The sequence below is a fragment of the Fukomys damarensis genome, unplaced genomic scaffold, assembly GCF_012274545.1.
Source record: "Fukomys damarensis isolate Sample0158 unplaced genomic scaffold, DMR_v1.0_HiC HiC_scaffold_12, whole genome shotgun sequence".
In the NCBI taxonomy this organism is placed as follows: domain Eukaryota; kingdom Metazoa; phylum Chordata; class Mammalia; order Rodentia; family Bathyergidae; genus Fukomys; species Fukomys damarensis.
This window is the reverse complement of record NW_022900924.1, coordinates 12994050-13009511: the sequence shown is the minus strand read 5'-3', so window position 1 is coordinate 13009511 and position 15462 is coordinate 12994050. Positions and strand designations below refer to the sequence as shown.

General features: G+C 35.3%; 1 protein-coding gene across 2 annotated transcripts in view; it reads right to left on the bottom strand.

Moving 5' to 3' along the window:
• The window catches only part of Med13l (mediator complex subunit 13L), a 274207-nt gene extending 259050 nt beyond the window's left edge, over positions 1-15157 (bottom strand). For both annotated transcript variants that reach the window (XM_010604106.2, XM_010604108.2), the window contains exon 1: positions 15140-15157. In XM_010604106.2, coding sequence (XP_010602408.1) covers positions 15140-15142 — 3 coding nt within the window. In that variant the 5' untranslated portion in view covers positions 15143-15157. The remainder of the gene's footprint in view (positions 1-15139) is intronic.
• Between the last annotated feature and the right edge of the window lie 305 nt (positions 15158-15462).

Sequence of the window (15462 nt, the reverse complement as noted above, 5' to 3'; positions counted from 1 at the left end):
AAAAAAAAAAAAAAAAAAAAAAAAAAAAAAAAAAAAAAACAGTAGAAAGGATAGGGTACATCTAATTTACTAACAGGGAACTATTTTAAAATAATGTTAAGTTAATGTTGGAGGAAAAGGTCGCAAATTATCCTCTTATCTATAATTTTTAAAAAGCTACCCATCTTCAACATAATGCATTAAAAAACTGGCTTTCAAGTGAATTATAACTGTTCACTATTGGAACATAATATGAAACTAAATAGGCAAGTTACAAAATTCAGAATAATTTCACTCATAAAAAGTTCAAAAATAGGGCCGGGGATTTAGGTCAGTGGCACCATGCCTGCCCTGCAAGCACAAGGTCCTGAGTTTGCTCCCCAGTACCAAAAAACAAAAAAAAAGTTCAAAAGCATTCAAGATTATACATATGATTAAAACTTATTAAAAAATTACAGAATGATACATGTAAAGTTTATAATTATGAATTACTTGGAAAGGAGTACAAAGAGAATGAAAGAGAAAAATAAATGCTAGGAGTCCATTAAATGGTAAAAATGTTCTTTTTCTTAAACTGGGTATTAAATACATGGGTGTTAATTGTATCACAACTCATCCTCCTTCTGTTTGATAAATATTATTTTATCTATTCAATACCTAACAAAACATTTTCAAATTTATATATGCACACAGGCATGTGTGAAAGCAAGGAGGAAAATACCCTGGAGCAATACCTTCCTGTGAGGGAGATGAACTTTCATATTTTGTTAGACACTTAAACACTGCTTGAGTCTGAGACTAATTATGTCATTTTTATTAAACTTATAAAAGAAATTATTTTGCTAGGTGTGGTGGTGTACACCTGTAATCCCAGCCCTTGGGAGGCTGAGGCAGGAGATTCGCTGTGAGTTTGAGACCAGCCTGGGCTACATACTGAGTTCCTGGTCAGTCTCAACTACATAGTGAGACTCTGTCTCAAAAAACAAAAAAAAATTTTTTTCCATTAAATTTCAATTCTGAAAATTGTAACCACATGGAAAATGTTAGTGAATATAGTTGAATAAAGAATTCATTTACACTGTGATTACATCTATGTACCAAAAAAAGCGCATGTTAACAAGAACATAAGTATTGGTGTAAATCTGATCTAATGGAGTGGCCGGAATGTGGGTAATTTTTTTATAGATTCTATTTCTTGGAAGTTATATTTCGTGAAAATATTTTATATTTCATTCCTACTACCTCACATGGAGAGAAATTAAAAGAAAAATGACAACTGTAGGAAAGCCAACTCTCTAGCTTCAGGGTAGCCAAGTGAAAAATCTCCCCACATGGGAAAACTGAATGAATTTACAGCCAATCGACAATGGATAGTACACGCTGTGCCACTAAGTGCACTCAAAACAACTGGAGAGGGTCCCCACCACACCAAGGAGATTACATCAAAAGGTTCTGAAGTGCATATGTACATTTTAGTGCTTAATCGAGAAGTGGTGCTGCCAAGTAAAAGTGCAGCAGTGGCAGGGAAGGCTCCAGAGCACACGGGCTTAGGAATGAGCTAAAAAAGGGAAAAAGCAGGAGGGGAAAAAGAGGAGAGAGTGGGAGTGAAATTTTTCCCAGTATGGATGGCAAAAATGACATGGCCTAATAATTAAACTCTTAATAACTACAAAAATATTGTACCATCAGAAAGCTAAGTGCTAAGAGTAAAAGGATAGAATGATGGGAATGAAAATTTAAAATGACCCAACAAAAGAACAAGGAATGTCTTTACAAATGCCCTCTCTATTCTATCTACTGCTTCCCAAAATCTTGCCATTTCCACAAAGGCATTAAAGGAAACAGGAAAGTCTATTTCATTCTCCTACCAAAGGTAACACTGACCTGAAATTAATATAAACAAAATGTCTGTACATAAAAACTAATAAAATAAAATCCCAAAGCTGATCTGCAAAGGGATGATGCATCTAATTTGAGCTCACCGCTAGTAAAGCAGTAGCTCTATATAACAAAGACTGAGAGGGCTCCTGCTTTCTATTATCCCCATTTTTGATCACCTAAATTTTGTGAGCTCCTCCCCTGCCAAAACAATCTGACTCACACTTCCAACCCACCACCACCACCCACCACCCACTCAAAGGTGCTGCACCCCGCAGCTCACCTGTCGGGCATTCTCCTTCCTTCCCCACCTCTCTTCCCTGACTCTCCCTCCCCTTATAAGTCTTACTGCCCCAACTCTCTTCTGGAAATAGGCAGGTTATAAACATTAGTGTTTGTTTTTGCTTTCTTCTCACTACTCCCTGCCTAAAACTTTGTTGGAGTTCTGTGGCGCTTAATTCAACAAGAACTCAAGCTCAGAGAATTTTTTCCTATATACGCAAGTATGATCAAAGCCATAATCTACTGCCTAATTCTGCAGATGCTGTCAACTATTCCTCCTGGTTCACACACAAGAGAATGAAAAATGCCATAAAACCAAGAACGTCTGTTTACCATTTTATTACTATTTAATTAGTCACCAACTCCAGGCAATTCTACCAAAAATATTACTTAAATCCATCTCCTTCTCTTCACTCCTACTGGGCCTGCATTATTTCTCACACCTGGACTCATCTATGAGCCTTCCCCTGCCTTTGACTTGCCCCCCATGACAGCCCACACTCCACAGAGCCCACATGAGCTCTCTGTAAAACTGAAGTCTGATCATGTTGCTATACTCCTCAAAAGCCTTCAGGCTTCCTTTCTGCACAGAGAATAACTTCCAAATCCTTCATGTTATCCAATCTGGCCTCAAACATCACCTTTCAGTCTCGTCTCCCATCCAGTAAAAAGTAAGTATTAAAAGGTGAATAAATTATATTCGAGGATATCTAGAAGTACTCTTTCATTTCCTATTAGTATAATTATCAATATGATTATTTATGTAACTGACAAATGTACTAATCTCAACTATAAAATATTGTTAACAAACACCTTTCTACAAAACAACTAAATAAAGTTACATTCATCCATATAGCATTAAAATTGTACTAGACTATTTAAAACATTTCTGTTTCCAATTCTAATATTAAAATATAAAGTGGATTACAGTACAAAGAATCTAAACCAACAGCTACTTTCTAAAATGGGTGTTAACGTATCACTAAATTTCTCACAGCTTTCTGGAAATTGTCAAAGTCAGCTCTTTGGGGGCTGCGAAGTTAGCTCAGTGGTTCTGCCACCTTCCTCACAGCCTCAAAGACCCAGGTTCAATCCCCGGTTATCAAAAAAAAAAAAAAAAGTCAGCTCTTTGGGGGCTGCGAAGTTAGCTCAGTGGTTCTGCCACCTTCCTCACAGCCTCAAAGACCCAGGTTCAATCCCCGGTTATCAAAAAAAAAAAAAAAAGTCAGCTCTTTGGGTTAACAGTACCATATCAGACCGCTGGGCAGCAAAATCATTTTAATTTAGAAGGTAAATGCTTACCTTAGTGAGTCCCACTAATTTTTCCATTTGGAATATTCTTGAGATTACCATATAAACTACCAACACAAGCTATTCATCTTAATAGATTCATTAGAAAAGTTTCCTCAATACAAATAAATGCTTCTATTTTATATCAAATTTATAAAGTTTACTAAAGAACCCTTTTCTTAGCTTATACATATCAAAGTACGGATTCTCCTGAGAATCATTCCACTGTTTAATTAAATGTTATAAGGTCCTGCAGACAGATTCAAAAATAGCACCATCTGTCCAGGCTGCAAAGCTCAAATCAATCTCACTACCATATCACTAAATAGCAACAAAATATCATCTTCATACATATCTCTGCAAGTAATTTTTAGACAGCTAATGAACCGACTGTTCAGGATCTTGACTTTTGATTCAATCTATGCAAATGATAATACTCTTTAAACCAATATACTCTGAATAATATATTTTGAATCAGTTAAGAACTTGTATTTTAGAGGATATTTATACTCTGTAGTACCTAAGATGTAGATCGATGCTTTGGTATAAATTCTAAATGCTGAACTGCTCGGGTGTTATAAAAATCTTAAAATTTTTCAAGTGCCTATTATTTGTTTAGAATAATTATTGTGTAACTAATTTTTCCTAAAATACTATAACTGTAGTATTATATCACAACCATCTCTGGTACAATCTCAATTCCCTTTTTTAATATGAAAAGTACTAAAAATAGAGAACTATAAATAAAACCATCTAAAGAGCACAAATAGTAAAGCTGACTAAGAAAAATGTTTAAAAATCTCATACTCTTGAAATTAAAAGCAAAGAACTACACCACTGCAACTTATAACCTAAACAAGTAGACACAACCCTACTCTACGTAAAGCATCCCTGCACTGCCCTGCACACTAACTACTCTGACAGACGATCATAAGGGGAAATCCTAAATGCTTCTAAGTGCTATTGTGCTAATCTCCCTTGACTAAGGAAGAAATACTGACGAAACGTGTGTAACATACTAGATGGCTCAATAGGCAGTCTCAAATGTGAAAAGCAACACCAAGTGGGCAAAGGTAAGAGCTCTAGTATCATAAACCAAACTTTCAGTTAAAACCTTCAGGGATTATCTCACAAGGATACATTTCTTTATTTATCCCAAGGCTGTACTTAAAGATTGCTTTAGTCTCACGACAAATGGGCATCAAGATGATGTCTGACACTTACTAGAAAGGGCAAACCTTACATAAACAGGGCACAACTTACAATGCCACTCTCTATGGTAATTTGCCTTAATTTCCAGAAAGCAAAACTGCCACCTCCACTTAATTGGTCTCAGTATCTATCTAGACTTCTCAATCAATGGACCACTAAATCCACCCCCACTGTTCATGAAAACAAAGTACACCGAACCAATAAACTCAGTACTTGTGAATCAAAGATTCAAGCAAGGCTGGAACCCTTGGCATACATCCATGATGTATGTCAATGTATCCAAAGTAGAACTCTTTTTGGGATTTCTGTCCAGCAACTGTAAGGCTCCCAATCAGAAGTCTAAGTCACTTGAAAAAGAAAAGGACAGTCCTCATTGCAATCAAATAAAATAAAATAATTTTTAAATGATTTGTTTATTCAGACTCAAACTCAGTGCCCTCAATCTCTGAAGCCAAAAAGCACTCAAGCTGTAACTGTCTCTACTTCTTTCATGTTTATTCCTTTCTTATATCCTCACATCTTTTATTTGTAGAAGGCATCCTACTGACCCTATCACCTGGGTTTTTTCTAACCAGCCAGATTTGCTTTCATCAATGACCAACTTTACTTATATCTTGCATCTGTCTTTCTATCTCTCACTATTGTTGTTCCTCAGTCTACAAATACAAATCTTTTTTGGGTTCAAACTCTCCCCATTCTCTCATCCCTGCTTGCTTCATAATCAATCTCCCCAAATGAAAAATACGTATGCTTGTTCATCTTGCCATTCGTTCATTCTTCCACTCCTTAACCCACTAGAACCCAGATTCTACCCTCAGCTAACAACTGTCATGATTTCTCCTGCCACGCTGCCCAAATAGCAAAGCTTATTTTGCACTCCTTACTTCTCCTCTTCAAGGTCTACCAAAACTGTCTGTGAAAAAGAATGATTACTCTTTGTATTTTTGTCAGAGAACGCAAAATATATTGTCTTATTGAAACACGTGTAACACACACATTCATGACTTAAAAGTCTAGGCTTCATGGGATGTAATCCTGAACCAAAATCTAATTTGTTTTAAATGCAGAGAATTTGAAGTATAATGAGTTACCAGGTTCAAGAACTCTAATTTGTCTACCTAAGAGAGCAATCCTACAAAGTCTTTTAAACATGTTATTAAATGTAAACCATTTAACACACTTGTTTTTCCTCAATTCATTTCTCATAAGTTTCTATATCATCTTGGACTATCTCCCATTTTATTTTCATACCCCATCTGCTCATTTAAGATTCATGTCTGTCCAGTTTCTGAAATATTTGTCACTTTAGTCATTAGCATTTTGCGTAATATAGCACTGTTTTTTTAAAGTTCAGAACTGAATTATTTTAGAAAACTGAATATTATTTTAACATCACCATCTCTTAATCTAACTTGGCCTGCCCACACTTCAAATTTTCCACCTAATAAAAATTCAATCTCAGTAAGTTTTTGTACTGTTTTTAAAAGGAAGCCAAGAACCAAGACCATAAATTAGAAGTGCTCTCCTACCCAACCCCAGTAAAGATTCTCAAAAATAGACATTCAGAATTGCCTAAACAGCTTCCAACAAATGCCCTTCTCACTCCTCTCCATCAAGTCACATTCCTTCAAGACCAAGTTTAAAACTCTCCTGCTGGGTCTTCTGGGCTACAAGTCATTGCACAGTCTATGGAGCACTTCCCGTGTTCTTGACATGCAGAATTTTAGAATTTAAATTGTACATGTAGGTCTTTTCTACATACACCAGACTCAGAGCCCTATTATAAGCCCAGGCTACACTTTAATCATTTCTCATGCACATTATTCCTACATGAATTATACATGTCCTAAATTTCTCAAACATCATATATAAAAAATTAACACTTCTAAGTATTAGTTTATTGGCTACCCCATTCAATTTTACCCAACTCCCTTTTTCTTCTCACTAGGTTTCAGAAGTCCTCACTAACCACACAAAATAGCAAGCAGAATATCTCTAAGGGTACGAGAAGCAGGAAAGGGAAGAGCTAAAAGGCAAAGAAATACAAAATCTTTTTCCTGATGACATCACAGAAACTGCCACTTTTCCAACATTTTAATGAATGGGTGCCAACAAAGAGAAAGCAGCCCCGGTCCCTGCAGGAGAGGAAGGCAATCTGCCTTCAGTCCTCACTCCAGGACTACAGCTCACCCTATGGGGAGCCATTTTAGCCTCTCCATACTCTGTTCAGGCCTCTTTCAGAGAGGGACCCTCTCCTTGAGTAGAGGAGAGCCCAGAAGTCAGGAAAAGATGGGAGACAGCCCACTCCTCTCCCCAGCAGAGAGGAGGCTGGGAGCAGTAGGGCTGCCTGCTCTGTCTGCCCAGGCTGTACAGAGCTGCTCTGTGCCTGACACTCAAGCATAAGCCGGTCCACAAAAAATGCCGCCAAAATTAACTGACTTGTATACACACACAATTAAGTACCATATAGGAAGATGGCTATGCTTTATGGCAACAAATGTCAAGGACGGACTTTCACAAAAACAAATTTACAATTTAACTTTTTCTAATATTTTGGAATTTGGAGACCACCTACATGTGGCTAAAATTTAAGACACTATGCAAAGTCAACATGACCAAGAGAACTAAATACATATTTGTAGGAGGGTTTTCTTTCCTTCAACAAGGGTTAAACATTTTAGATACTGCTACATTATCAAACAGAAAATAGAAATTAGCCAGGAGTTCACTTCTTTCTGTTCAAAGCATAGTAAGGGTTGTGACATGCACGTCACATGAAAACGTGATTTGGTCTTTAAAAGAAAAATATATTTATTAAGTACTGTTTCTGACATTCCCTGAGATAAATCCCAAAATGTTAATAGAACTGCTATTTAAAGTTCAAAGAGCACTTTAGAGCTGCCAAGGAATTAATAGCTTAAAGTAGCAAACAAGAGCCACAGCTCAATTCCTAGTCTCAGCCAGCTCAGCTCAGAGTTGGTACAGCAGAACATTCCCAACCTTAAAGACACATCACTCAACTGTGAATCATATGCACAAACAAGAGTATAACATCTAAAGATAAATTTCAAGTCTCTCTTCTCAATCTTGGCTTATTTATGAGGAAAGACACAAGAAAAACAATTTAATCTTCTGCTCCCTCAAAAAGAGTACAAAAAGTACAATTACAACATAACTGCTATAATTAAAACAAGTCACTTTACCACTCCAACTTCCTGGTTGATGATGAGGGCTACTTTATAACTTCAGCTGTAATTTAGTCAAGGTCTTCTCCCATGAAAGTACATTATCTAGTCACCCAAACTGCTTTCCTTAAAGAGTACTCACGATGATTTCTTCACACCTCATGCTTCTATATTTCCACTAAGTTCCCGGGAGAAACTGAGGTTTGGCTAGTTACCAGTAGAAATTTTTAGCTGGGTGTGCCAGTAATCCCAGCACTCAGGCTGGCTAAAGCAGGAGTACTGCTCTAAATTCAAAGCCAGCCTGGGGCTACATGGTGAGTTCAAGGCAAGCCTGAACTGCATAGCAAACCCCATCAACAAAACAAAAATAAAACCTAGCAGTAATTTTGAATATAACCCAAGTTTCTCTATTACTAGCTCACTGCCCATTTTACTGGGCTCGTGGAATGTAACTGAAGGTTGAGCAAAAGCTCTCCTGTATAGCTTACAGGATGAAAGTGAATTCTGGATCAAGGCCCAAACAAAAATTCCCAAAAGGTTCCTAACTCCATTGTGTGCCTACCATAGAAAATCAAATACCAACTGAATTGCTACTTCTTTGAGGTGTGATAAGAACACGTTTCCTAATAAGGTGGCATTCTCTTTAACACAGATCAGCAAAAAACGATCTAACATTATTACCGACCCATAATATATTCAGCCTAGGTAATATATATTCAAGCATAGAGCTAACCATCTAAATAAATTAAAATAATCTTATTTTACTTATGATCAGCATCTACTGTGGCCACTGAGAATTCCCTTGGGGACTGAGGAAGAGACCAGACACTCAAGAGTTACTGAGCACCTAGGTACCAACAGACTCTCTGCCGTATTGAAGCCCAACTGCTCATCAGAGCTATATACGAAGAGGTCACACCAGGAGCCTGGCGTGACTAGTGCTGCTGCATGAATCAGGGAAAGCTTCCATGAGGAGGTGATATATATTTTTTTAAATAAGGATTATATTATATATAATATATAATGATATGACAATACATAACAATATAATGTATATATAATATATATATATATGAATCTATATATGCACAAAAACCAGGAGCTGATTCCAGGGGCTCCAGAGTTAGACGTATTTTTTCCTTATTTCTCTCCAGGATGTTAAAATTTAATCATGACAACAGTCAACACAAAGTGTTTAACTGTACAATTTTACTCTTTTGAATACTTTATTAGAACATGTTTTATATTTAATGAAATCATCAGGGAAAAAAATGAAGCTTCATGTATCTTACTCAAAAGTATGCCATTATAAATTTATCAGTGATCTCTGGGAGAGAATAAAAACATAACTTTCATAAAGTTCAATAATCTATTAGAGTAACAATTTTTGAAATTTCCACTATTATAAAAACTGTTCACAATTATGCATTTTATTTGAAACATTTTTCTCAAATTTAATTTTAATATTAAATGCCAACTATATCCAATGAATGCAGTGACTTAGTACAAATTAATTATTATAGCAAAAAAAAACAAATGAAGATTTAAAAAGATATATTTATCTACAAGTTTGTGTTCTCCTATCCATCTTCTAAATTAAAGCTACAAATTTAAACTACACAAAATAGCGGGTGTGGTGGCACAGGCCTACAGCCCCAGAACTCTGGGACCATGAGGAAGAAAGAGGGCAAGCTGGAGCGCAGCCTGGGCAGCTCAGCAAGACCCTGAGCTTTTCTTCTTATGAAATAAAAAAAGGGCTGGGGATTTAACTCAGTGCAAAGACCCTAGGTTCAGTCTCTAGTGCCTCAAAGTAAATAAATTGTACAAAATAAAGACACAAATGAGATTTTAATATAATCAACCCAGAAGCTTCCTTTAACAGTAATGGAATTTCACTATACAGAAAAAAACACAAAAATGTGGTAAGCTGTCAGTCAGGGATCTGCGCTATTTCACAGTAATGGAAATACAGTTGTAATAAGATTTACCACGATTCATCTAAAATTTTTTTAATTTTTAATTTTTACAAAATTCTGGGACATAGCTCAGTGCTAGAGTCTACCTCTAGCATATGTGAGGTCCTAGGCTTAATCCCCAGTACTGCAAACAAACATACATACATACAAAAAACAGTATAACAAAATAACTTTCCCTTTAGACACAATCAATTCTAATTTGTTATATAGGAAGAAAAAAAAGTTATCTTCTTTTCTCCAGATCAGAGTCCAAATATACTCTGAAAGACATTTTATTCGCTTAAAAAAGGAAAACTCCACTCCAACATAACTAAACTGTATAATATAAATACAGGTAAAACAGGTGTTCCTAAAGGGGGGGCTATTATAGCAATATATGAGGCTAACATCTATTTTGCATAACAGATAATCTTGAAAGTTAAATAACAAAAACAAAACAGTAGGATGGGTACCTGTCTCTGAACACAACATTTTAACAGATTTTAAACTATTTTTATATCAACCACAGCAAGGATAGAAAACTATGCTGATGTACATAAGTAACTATACTAAACAAAACTGGGCAGGCATACACATTTTATTCATGCAAATGAGCCTGAATTTACAATTCCTCATTTATGTTAATATTTGCCAAGATTAATGGAATATCATCTCCCTATGTAATGAAGTAAATTCCCCCAACAGAACAAAGCTAATACCTTCAAATCTTTCAAATAAACAATGAAAGTATATACTATGAAGAAAAATTAAACAGAATCAACGAAGTTAAATAACTCAAAAGGGAGAGAAAAAATGTTCTAAATTCCAGCAACACATTGCAAATACTGTTTCACTAATTCTAAAACTCAACCAGCAAGCCCTATGAAACAAAAGTGTATGTCTTGGTGCTATGATTTAGTGGGGGGAGGGGATGTTTTCTCTTTGTTTTTACAATACCCACAGACAGATCTTTAATGCTAATTACCTTATTTTGAATGCATTAAATGTAATTTCTTGAAATAGAAACATTTATAAAATGACAAAATAAAAATTCTGGTAAACTATACTACACAGTGCACAGTTCATAAAAGGCAGAGGCACATATACAGTAATACATCTTAATGACATAACAATGTTGCAGAAAACTTCTCTACATTTCTAATAAATGGTTGCAAAGCACAATTCACTAAAAATACCTAACATTCAAGCATGTTACTTACTAATTTTCATAAGCTTTGTCTACATCTCTCACAGGTTAGCTCCTATGAATAAATCTATCGTCTTCCTTCAGAAAAAAACAAATGAGCACTTTCACTATTAAACAAGGGGAATATAATTATTATTTACTTCTCTTGAAAGTAATTCAAATATCTCAAAAATACTTATCCTGTGTTGGAATCAAATTTTGACAGCTAAAATAACTGTTCATTTCAAAAATCCACCCAGGACAGGAATTTAGCTCAGTGGTTCCGCCACCTGCCTCACAAGTGCAAGGTCCAAATTCAATTCCTGGTACAAAAAAAAAAAAAAAATCCACCCAGGTACAATCTTGCACATCTGTACTTCCAGCTATTTAGGAGGCTGAGGCAGAAAGATCACAAGTTTGAGTGTACCCAGAGCGACTTGGGGAGATCCTGTTTCAAAATAAAACAGAAAACAGGCTAGGGATATAGCTTAGTGGTAGAGGGATTTTACCTGGCATATACAAGGCCTTACGTTTAATCCCCAGTACCATTAAATTAATGAATGAAAAAACCCACAGAAACAATCTCATTGCTCATCTCTATTTTATCTTATTAATCTCAGAGCAGAAGTCTCTGAAAGTGTTTGATGAATACAATTAACTCACAATTAACTAGGCAAAATAAGCCAGTGAACAACAAAGATCAATTTTTCTATAATTAATTAATATTACCCACTATTCTACCTTAATGTTATTTAAAAAAATGCCGTAAGATATTTTTTTCTGGGTCAGGGATTTAGCTCAGTGGTTCCACCACCTGCCTTGCAGGGTCCCAAGCTCAATCCCAGGTACCAAAATAAAAGATATTTTTTTCAAGTAAGTATCTAATATATTCATGAAAAAAATTAAACAGCAGTCCAAAGAAATGACAAGCTATATATAAGTATATGACATAAACTGTCCTGAATGCAACCCCTGCCCATTCTTCTCACAAAAGGAAAAGCACAGGCCCAATCTAACTTCTTCCCAATGAGCACTTCAAGCAGTAACACAGCACAATTATCTGTAGCATACAGGTTTTACGTACATTATTTTCTCTTTAAAATTATGAACTCATCACACGTACAAATGGCTCTCTAAAAAATGGTCCAGTAAAATGCTACACTATGCCTTAAATTGCTGTCTATTATGTACTTAAAAATATTTACTAGCAATTGGAGGTTAATATGGCAACTATTACTGGGTGGCAATTATTGCTATTAAAAATATATAAATACTGTAACACCATGTGCTACTAACAACAAATGCTAAACAGAAAAACACATTAGAAAATTATAAATATATTCATTAAAGAAAATGAATCATCATGAAAAAGATAATTTATATGTAAATATTAAAATTGCAAACTGGGATGAAAAAACACTGTGTATAGTATTTTGCACATTAGAAGATTAGAAAAATTCACTTCCCCTCATTTTCATTTGACAGTCCTCTCCATTTGGTTCTTGCTCAAAAGAACAGATTTCAGTTTCTACACTTAGAATTATCTTCCCTTCCTGAAAAAAGAAACTCTTCAAGAAGTAATTGGGTCAACAACAGATTACCTGAAAAACTTCAAATATAAAAAGTAATGGTCCTTGGTAGGAATTATGTACTAACATGTGTACAAGCATTTTAATTCACAAGAGTTTGAGGTCCTCCCCCAAATTATCCATAGTCACCAAGATTCTAAGCAAATAAGTGAATGTGGAGCCAACTTCTAAGATTTAGAGATCACTCCCTCAAGTCAAAGAGTACATATTTAAATCTAGCTAAGGGCATAAAATCGCTTTGTCCATATTATAGCAATAGAGGAACAAAAATAAAGATATACGTAACATCTGGAAATTATAATGTCTTCCCACAAGGGTGAAATTCACATACCAGAGTGTATGCTACACCTTCCAAAAAGGCAAATTTAACACACTTAAATGAATTATAAGTGAGTGAATATATAACAAGAGTCACCCAGAAATGTGATGGACAGCATGAGAAAACAGTTTTAGTCACAAAGGCACAGCCAGGCATGTATTTAATGCAGTAAGTATGAACCTCACAGCACTAAGAATAAGAAATACATACAGTGACCCACATAGTACGTACACAATGGCATTTTTCGCAGGTTAGAAAAGGGGTGGAGGTTGTAAAGAGAATTTAGGAAATTTGATGCCATGCAGTAGAAATCAGAAAACAAAAGATGATGAGCAAAAATCTTAAAGGACCTGACTGCACAATCAACTTTTGCTAAGCCATAATGACCACCTCACAGTAACAGAAAGTGAGAGGGTCATTACTGTGGAATAGAATTTTAATCTCTCGCTTTTGCTTCAATATGATACACCAGTATGAGTATCTAGATAAATTCTCTTGAAATACTTTGCTCAAAAACCAAACAAAAATAACTGCAGGCCAAAGTGTGTGTGTGTCCACGTGTGTGTGTATGCACATGCACACATGTATGCATGCTATTAAGTACATAAAACATGTATTAAGTATATGACATGTATTATTTTGAAGAGTGATAACTGTATCTCCTTTGGAAATATCTCTTCTATACAAAGTATGTCAGGCAACACACTTTTAATATTCTAGTTTGCTGCTGGAGATGATTTTCACAAAAAAATCCTTAATTTTGTAATCAGAAAAGTTTATACTTTACTGATTCAATTTTTTCAAAAATTCGCACTTATTTACTCTCCATGTACAAAGTAATATAAACATTCTATAGTCCTTTTTAAAAATCAACCTAAGTATTTCTGTGGTTCTGCATTTCAAAGTTGCTACCTAAAGAGTAACTATTTTTTTAATATTAAAAAAATTTCCTTGGTTTAAGGGAAAAATATCCCAAACACAAACATCTAGTAGGTCAAAATCAAAGTACAGAAACCTCTCCTATAAAACTCTTTCTACAAAAGAATCTCATGCATCTTATCTGTATACCATTATCGTTCTTACTTCAGCTTTTAAAAAGAGATGAAAGAGATTAGCAATACATACAATAGTTTCATTTGTCTAGAAAATTTGCTGTACATAAATTAGCCACATATATACAAATCATTACTACTCAGCTTGATATATGGTAATTTGGGAGCTCTAGCCTCCCCAATATGGGTTTACTTGGTATTTTAATTACCTGTAAAAGTGTCAATGTGGTCACAAGCCGCCAAACAAAAACCATTTTAAATAGCCTTTAATCAATATGTTTGCTGATCTATGAAAGTCCCTGAACCTAATACCAGATGACAGGCTGAGAGAAAAAAAGAGGCAGAAGGAGTTTTATTCCCACATATCAAAAGATCAAGGAAAAATTATCACAGTACTGAAAAGAAATGCAACTCATAATTAAATTTTAAGATTAAGTATCTGGATTAAAATGTTTGGTTTTTTTAAAATTAGCCTTATGTTACTATAGTGGAATCAATGATACTGTCATTCAGTCTCTGTAGGTAAAATTCATGAGCTGATTTTATCTGCATAAATACTGCAACATTTAATAAAATAATACTTCCATTTAAAAAGTCGACAAGCGTTTATATTTCTCCACTAATCTCAAAGAAAATAAAAGCATCTATGCCACCCATAATTAAATGTAACTAATTACAATTTGAACACTAAATTATTTATCCAGTGTAAACAAGGATTAAGAGAAAATGTTTCTATCTACATCAGGAGTTACAGAAAATAATTTCCAAAGTACATGCTCTCCAAAAACCAACACCCCTCCCAAAAAATAGAGTACACGACTTAAAACAAGTTGAGTTTTTTAAGGCTAAATTTTAAAAACCGGGGCCGGGGATTTAGCTCAGTAGTTCCGCCGCCTGCCTTGCAAGCACAAGGACCCGAGTTCAATCCCCGGTACCAAAAATAAATAAATAAATAAACCGTTCAGCCAATTTTCCAATTATATTCTACGCTCGAAACATAATTGCCTTACATCTGTTTACAAATCTTTGCTCAATATTTAAACAAATTCCTACTCTCCCGGGCACACAGCTATACATACAGTAACTCATGCACAAAGCACATTTATTTAAAGACCACGCAATGCAATTATTAGTCTAAACGCCAGGTTTAACAACGCGAATGTTTTCAGAGCTAGGTAATACGACCCAATAAAAAGCAAAGATGGCATTTACCATCAAATGTCACTGCCACAGCCAGAAAGAGTTGCTGGAGACCTATACATTTTTAATTTCGATGAATCTAGACTCCGTCGTCGGGTGCTAGGCATCCACGGGAACAATTGACACCCTAACTGCTTCAAGATTAAGGCAGGCGATGCAAATCCGAAGGAAAAGTTGTCAATTATCAGAGAGAAGAGAGCGGGAGAGGGGCGAAGGCAGATAAAAGCGATGTTATCAAACCGCTCAGCTTGTTGCTTTTGTGTGTGTGTGTGGATTCGTTGTTAGTATAGAGAAAACAGTTTTTAAAAGACACAAGAGAAGAGAAAGAAGAAAAA